Below are 6,572 nucleotides of genomic sequence, written 5' to 3' on the forward strand. Positions count from 1 at the left end.
TTTAAAATATTATAATCTTCAATATTTTATTTTAAGATAAAAAAGTTTTTATTTAAATAGAAACTAACAATTAACGTTCGAAAATATAAATCTTTTTATTCTAATAAAATATTGAGAGTTAAAATATTTTAAAAAATAATAAAATAATAATTTTATCAAAAAGTAAAGATTTTTTATTTTAAAATAAAAGATTAAACATAAAAATTAAAATACTTTAAAATATATAGAAATTAAAATGATTATTTTAAAAAACTTTGAAAAGTTAATTTTGATATTCTGCCAAAGCCATAGAAAAAGAAAAATTCACATCTCTAATTTTCCTTATCCAAATTAAAACCATAGAAAAGAGGAAAATATTCAGATTTATTTTCAGAATTTGCGCCACTTAAAAATAACAACAAAATTAGAAAGTAGAAAATAAAAAATGGTGGCTCCGGCAGCGGAGGGAGTAGCCGTCACGGCTCTCCGATCTGTTATACTCCGAGTACGGAAGGCAGCAGAACGGGCGGGGACTCAACCCGAACGTGTCCGTGTTGTGGCGGTTTCGAAGACTAAACCCGAGTCACTTATCCGGCAAGTGTACGACGCCGGTCACCGCTGTTTCGGCGAGAATTACGTCCAAGAATTTGTTCAAAAAGCCCCTCAGGTGTTCTATGGGAAAAATAAAATTCATCTGTTTTTCAACAAGAAAAAATTCCTTCCCGTTTTTCTTTTTAATCAATTTTGTTGTTTTTGGCAGCTGCCTGAGGATATTGAGTGGCATTTTATTGGACATTTACAGAGTAACAAGGTTAAGACGCTTCTCGGTATGGTAATTTTTCTCGTTTGGATTAAATATAGTATTTATTATTTCAATCTTTTTTTAAACAAATCGATGTATTGATTCAAAATCTGTTCTCAAAGTTATAAAATAACATTGTGAAACATTTTACTGATAATTCTTCGGTTGCTTTTGTTTTTCCTGCAAAAATAAGCTTCAGATTGCGAGTAAATTTAATATATTAACTTTAATAAATTCTAACAAAATGATTAAATAAATGTTAATTGATGCCAAAATGCAGCTTGATGAAGTTCTTATTTGCTATGCTGATGCCAATATGTATTGGATATGATATAATCAACTTTTTATTAGTTTTTCCTTGTAATTGAATGGTCATATCCTCAAATTCACATCCAGATATTGTAGCGTTGTATCTTGTTATAAAGATTATGGTCATTTCTGCATAGTAGAACAGACCGGAGTAGCCGTGACAGTCCACCGGTCTGTTCTAATCAGTATACTTCAATAAAAAAATGAAGAGTCGAAGCAACCTGTATTGTAGTATTATACCTTGTTATAAAGAGATTATGGTCGTTTCTGTATTTCTTTTCCCTTTAAGTTTGTTTTCCCCTTAAATGCAGGTGGAGTGCCAAATCTAGCCTTTTTTGAGGGTGTTGATAATGAGAAGGTGACGATTTGGTCCTCTCTGTTCTAATTTTTTTGTGTATAAAGGAAAGTTAGGTATTTGGTTATCGTCCAGGCTGCGTTTTGAAATACAGAACATCTCATGTTTGCCTACGATATGTAGCAAAATACCTTCATTTAGACAAAATAAACAATGCCTTGCTTGCATTTGTAATTTGTAGATCGCAAACCATCTTGATCGTGGAGTTTCAAGCCTCGGGAGAAACCCTTTGAAGGTTTTTGTACAAGTAAATACAAGCGGAGAAGCTTGTGAGTCCTTGCTTTAAGATTTAGATCTTCAGTTCATTTTGTCCGACCCTTACAAGCATGCCATTTAACATTGTGTATTTGACCATTTTCGTGAACTTTTCTAGATTATATCTAGATGAAATATTGGTTATTCGGCCGCTTATTATGAATAACAGATATGGAGCAAATTCATCATGTTTTTTGGTTGCCATGCTTATGTTTTCTGTATGTAAAGCCTTGTCTAAAATCCAGTAGACTGATCAATTGATTATCTTTGATGTTGTTTAGCAAAAGCCGGGATAGATCCGTCAGGTTGTGTTCGGCTTGCAGAACATGTTAAATTACGCTGTCCACATTTGGAGTTTTCTGGCTTAATGACTATAGGGATGCCGGACTACACCTCAACACCTGAGAATTTCAGGGTAATGGATTCACTAAGAAACGACTCTCTCCCTAGCATGCACTAGTCTATTTGTCTTTATTTTCTGTGGTAGGTTATTTTTGGTACTTCCAAACCCGAATTAGGCTTTCTTCTGTTCACTCTTTTCGTATATTTCATTTTCGGATAGCATTCTTCGGCATTATTTTACGTCTTGTGTGATGAACAGACACTATCAAACTGTAGAGCTAAGGTTTGCAAGGCACTTGGAATGGAAGAAGATCAATGTGAGCTATCAATGGGCATGTCCGGTGACTTCGAACAAGCGGTAAGAGGAATTTGCAAGGCACTGAACAAACTTTGGTTTGAAAAATTGAATGCATTCACTGCAAATCCTTCCATGGAAGTCGAAACTGGTTTGATTCGGGTTTCTGGGGGCACATACGAATCTTCTGAAACTTTCTTCGAGACTTAACATCGATGGAGAACTCTTTAGCAAATCTAGATATATACCCCTCGTCCGTTTTGTTGTTGTTGTTGTTGTCGTCGATTAGTACATTTCCGTATTTGATTAAAGATCAATCTGCAGATTGCACCACTGATGAATGTCACTTGCTGAACTTTTGCAGATTGAAATGGGCAGTACAAATGTGAGGATTGGCTCCACCATTTTTGGACCAAGGGACTACTCAAAGAAGTAACTAAATTTATGTCTTTAGATTGTGTTGGATGAGTATTATCCAATTCCGATCTATGATCTTTTGTGTCGCTTATTGACAAAAATTTACCAAATCTATGTATTTTTTTTTAACTTGTATCGAACTTCATCTTAAACTTCACTTAAAATACTCCGACCCAAAAATTGTTATATATCCAAATAGGGAATAAACGAGCATAACATTCAATAAAATGTTTGTGAATCGTTCTTATAACGTTCTTTTGTTAAGTTAAATAAAGGCAGAAGTGTAATTTTTATTCCTGTAATAGATGCAATCTATCACTTTCGTCATTATCACATTATAACATTAATTTAATTTTTAAAATTGTTCGATTGCATCATTCTATACACTAATTCTAACTTAAATCCCTAAATTATAAACACTAATCCTTAAAACATAACACACAACATCTAAATCATAAATCATAAACCTTAAACCTTGAATTTAACTTAAGACTTATAATTTAGGGGTAAGATATAAAATGGTGCAGTAGAGCAAATTCGAAAATTAAATTGATGCGAAAATATAATAGAATAAAAAGTGATAAATTATATCTTATAAGGACAAAAGTATACTAATATGATTTTCATAAAATAATTAGAATGATTTGTTTTCATCTTCATCGTTAAGTAATCTTCATCGTTAGTCAAATCAAATAATGTGACTAAAATTTCTTTTACTTTTTTATTTGTTTTTTTTTCTATAAAAAAGTTCTCTTTTATAAACCCAAGCCGCGTTTGCTACTCATCACCTCTCTCGACTCTCGTCTGTGTTCATTTCTCTCGCATCAGTACGGTATACTGTAGCCTTGGTGTTCGACTCCGCCCCCCTTGCTTATCCGATAAGGCAAAGATGGCCGTGCTCCTCTGGTCCCCTTCCGATTCGCCCCCTTCCGACATGGAAGCTTCTATAGCCGCCGTCGAGAGGATCCTCAACTACCGTTTTCGGGATAAACATCATTTAGAGGATGCTTTGACGCATTCTTCGTACTCAGATTCACCTTCATACGAGCGTCTCGAGTTCGTCGGTGATGCAGCTCTGGGCCTTGCTTTTACTAATTACGTTTACCTGACTTACCCCAAGCTTGATCAGGGGCTGCTTTCGCTGATCAGATCGGCTAACATAAGCACGGAAAAACTAGCCCGTGTCGCCGTTAAACACCGTCTTTTTCAGTTCGTTCGACACAATGCTGCTGACCTTGCGCTAATGGTAATTTCGTCGTCGTTTATGGTCTTTTTGAAGGTTTTGAAGTTGGATCAAACATGTAGTTAGAAACTATTTTAATGTGGTTTTGATTATTTGTTTTATAATATTATTATAGGTTAAGGAATTTACTGAAATTGTTAATGAGGAAGATGGTCCAGTGGCTTACGGTGGATCAATGAAAGCACCTAAGATTTTAGCTGATATTGTAGAATCTGTCGCAGCTGCCATTTATATCGATGCCGATTATAATCTGGAAACACTTTGGAAGGTATGTTCTAAAGTTGTTTACCATTTTTTGAATTATAATTCTTCGATGCTTGTATTTATTAAAAGCTATATTTTGTTACTGTCTTTGAGGTTGGTGCTAAATGAATAGTTGTGGTATATATTGCAGATATTTAGAGGTCTGTTGGAGCCTATTGTTACCTTGGAAGATTTGCAGCAACAGCCTCAACCCGTGACATTATTGTTTGATATATGTCAAAAGCAACGAAAGCAGGTTGACATAATACATTCGAAAAATGGAGAAAAAACCATTGCTGAAGTATATGTCGATGGAGAGTTCATTGCATCGGATTCCTCGTATCAAAAGGATATTGCGAAGCTTACTGCGGTAAAGAAAGCTTTGCTTAAGTTATCAAAGTCCATGGCTGTTGACGTTGATTCATTTGGAATTGATGAGTCTTTTAAGATTGAAGGAGCAAAACAAAAGTTGCACGAGCTCTCCACAAAGAAGAAATGGTCCAAGCCTATCTACGAGTAAGGCTTTTATACTTGTAAACCTATGAGATGTGGTTTTAAGCATAAAGATGCGCTATCTCTTGCATTATATGCTTTACTCTGCAGTTTGCACTTATCACTTATAATGATCTACATTTAGGAAGATAAGTGCATGTGACAAAGTTTTATGTTTGACTAATCATTTCTGATATTGCAACTTGATCTTTAGAACGGTCTTAAAAGCAATATAGAAATCAACGTTCCATGTTGGAATCGTCTTTTGTCCATTGATGACCACTATAGAACTTCATCTCATGAGCAATACTTATCACAATGGAGAAATTGGTTACATTCCCTTCACTTTAGTAGAATTATGCCATCATTGATTTGGCTCCTATAAGAATATCTGTTTCATATCCTAATCCCGAAATGAAAATATTTTACACTTTGTTAATTAGAGGACAATCTTGTATTGTTGTCTTTGATGCAAATTTGAAGGACGATGCCATTTCATGTTTTGTCTATGTTATCTTGAATTGTTATCGTCATGATGCAATTTCGATGGGGAAATCCGGGTTCCAAGTTCAGACGAGTTTGATGCATATGTTCACTTGATGTTTTGCTTATCTTGTACTGTGATTAATCATGCAACAATTTTAACAGACAATTCAGGGTTCCAAATTCACCTACTGTTCGATACATATATGTTCTTTCCTCTCTCTCTTTCGCATTGGTTAAAATATTCTCTGTTGTTGAATGTGTTTTCCGTTTCCTAAAGCTTCTGATCCTTTACCCTTCATTGCTTCAACTCTCAGGCTTGAGAAAGATGAAGGTCCTCCGCATGAGAAGAAATTCGTATCTGCAGTTAAAATTCCGACGAAAGGTGGTATTTTATGCATCAGTGGGGAGGAAAAAACCAGAGTAAAAGAAGCAGAAAACTCTGCAGCTTTTAATATGCTTCGATCCCTCCAAGAATATGGATACATGGAATTTGGCCAACAATTTGTGTCATGTTTATACTAACCGTTAAGATCTCTGAGATTGTGTGCCGGAATATAAGATTATCAGTGAGAATAAAAGATTAATAGGGAATAAGATTACTGAGAATGTTATATTTTGTGTTTGGTTGATTTAACAGTAATGTAAGATTATCGTGTTTAATTAAAAGAATAAAAGATTATTAGAATGTATATTTGATCAAATTGTCATTATTATATATTTGCTTTTTTAACAAGTTAAAAAATATTTATATATATTTTTAAAAAAAAATTAAATTCATAAAATTTATATGAATTTTTTTAAAAATTAAAAATATAAAAAGATTTAATGAAAGGGTAAAATTTTATTTTAACCCTGAATTTCATATAAAATTTTAATTATAAATAATTTTTTGTAAATCTAAAATAATTTAAGAATAAATTTGTAATTTAAGGATAAATTTATAATTTAATTTTTGTAGGATTTTTATTATTCAATAAAAGAAAATGATATTTTTTGGGGGAAAATAAGGGTGTTTTTTTTCAAAACGTCGGTAATCCAACAATACCTAAGGAAAGGGAGGTAATAACATTCCTGATAATATATTCTAAAAAATTTACTATTGATAATAAAACATTATCGAGAATGACATTCCCGGCCAATCAAACGGGGAATGTGAATTTCATTCTCATCTGAATTTCATATTCCGCGTACCAAACAACCCCTAAGAGGTAATCACCAAAATCTAAAATGCTTTTGTAATGGAGAGATAATTTAGTTATTAGTTTAAATTTGAGTAAAAGAAAAAATATAATTGAAAATTGATTTTAAACATATAGAGATTAAGGATTATAATCTGTTTGTGGAATGATTTACT

The 6,572-nt window shown here is 33.1% G+C and overlaps 2 protein-coding genes across 4 annotated transcripts; both read left to right on the forward strand.

Annotated features, from left to right (window-relative positions):
• The first annotated feature begins 385 nt into the window (after nucleotides 1-385).
• Nucleotides 386-2,870, forward strand: LOC120205186 (pyridoxal phosphate homeostasis protein-like). Of its 3 annotated transcripts, none has more exons than XM_039205105.1 (7): nucleotides 386-646; nucleotides 740-806; nucleotides 1,402-1,448; nucleotides 1,627-1,714; nucleotides 1,982-2,115; nucleotides 2,302-2,400; nucleotides 2,702-2,865. In XM_039205105.1, the coding sequence occupies exons 1-7, from the start codon at nucleotides 425-427 to the stop codon at nucleotides 2,771-2,773; spliced, it is 729 nt and encodes a 242-aa protein (XP_039061036.1). In that variant the 5' UTR covers nucleotides 386-424; the 3' UTR covers nucleotides 2,774-2,865. The 3 variants fall into 3 exon arrangements, with proteins under 3 accessions (XP_039061036.1, XP_039061037.1, XP_039061035.1); XM_039205106.1 differs by having other exon boundaries at nucleotides 2,302-2,405; nucleotides 2,694-2,824; XM_039205104.1 differs by having other exon boundaries at nucleotides 386-806; nucleotides 2,702-2,870.
• Nucleotides 2,871-3,540: 670 nt separating this feature from the next.
• LOC120205187 (ribonuclease 3-like protein 2) lies at nucleotides 3,541-5,807 on the forward strand. Its single transcript, XM_039205107.1, has 4 exons — nucleotides 3,541-4,000; nucleotides 4,113-4,265; nucleotides 4,392-4,756; nucleotides 5,533-5,807. Exons 1-4 carry the CDS (start codon nucleotides 3,644-3,646, stop codon nucleotides 5,738-5,740), a joined length of 1,083 nt encoding a protein of 360 aa, XP_039061038.1. The 5' UTR covers nucleotides 3,541-3,643; the 3' UTR covers nucleotides 5,741-5,807.
• Nucleotides 5,808-6,572: the final 765 nt, after the last annotated feature.

The sequence above is a fragment of the Hibiscus syriacus genome, unplaced genomic scaffold (assembly GCF_006381635.1).
Source record: "Hibiscus syriacus cultivar Baekdansim isolate YM2019G1 unplaced genomic scaffold, ASM638163v2 tig00012370_pilon, whole genome shotgun sequence".
Classification (NCBI taxonomy): Eukaryota; Viridiplantae; Streptophyta; class Magnoliopsida; order Malvales; family Malvaceae; genus Hibiscus; species Hibiscus syriacus.

What these genes read in the sequence shown, in the direction of transcription:
- LOC120205186 (XM_039205104.1), top strand. Translation starts at nt 425, where the DNA reads ATGGTGGCTCCGGCAGCGGAGGGAGTAGCCGTCACGGCTCTCCGATCT. An exon ending in CAAGGTTAAGACGCTTCTCG is followed by an intron (nt 807 to 1,401) that starts GTATGGTAATTT and finishes CCTTAAATGCAG; the next exon opens with GTGGAGTGCCAAATCTAGCC. An exon ending in AGGGTGTTGATAATGAGAAG is followed by an intron (nt 1,449 to 1,626) that starts GTGACGATTTGG and finishes TGTAATTTGTAG; the next exon opens with ATCGCAAACCATCTTGATCG.
- LOC120205187 (XM_039205107.1), top strand. Translation starts at nt 3,644, where the DNA reads ATGGCCGTGCTCCTCTGGTCCCCTTCCGATTCGCCCCCTTCCGACATG. An exon ending in ATCTGGAAACACTTTGGAAG is followed by an intron (nt 4,266 to 4,391) that starts GTATGTTCTAAA and finishes TATATATTGCAG; the next exon opens with ATATTTAGAGGTCTGTTGGA. An exon ending in TGGTCCAAGCCTATCTACGA is followed by an intron (nt 4,757 to 5,532) that starts GTAAGGCTTTTA and finishes TTCAACTCTCAG; the next exon opens with GCTTGAGAAAGATGAAGGTC.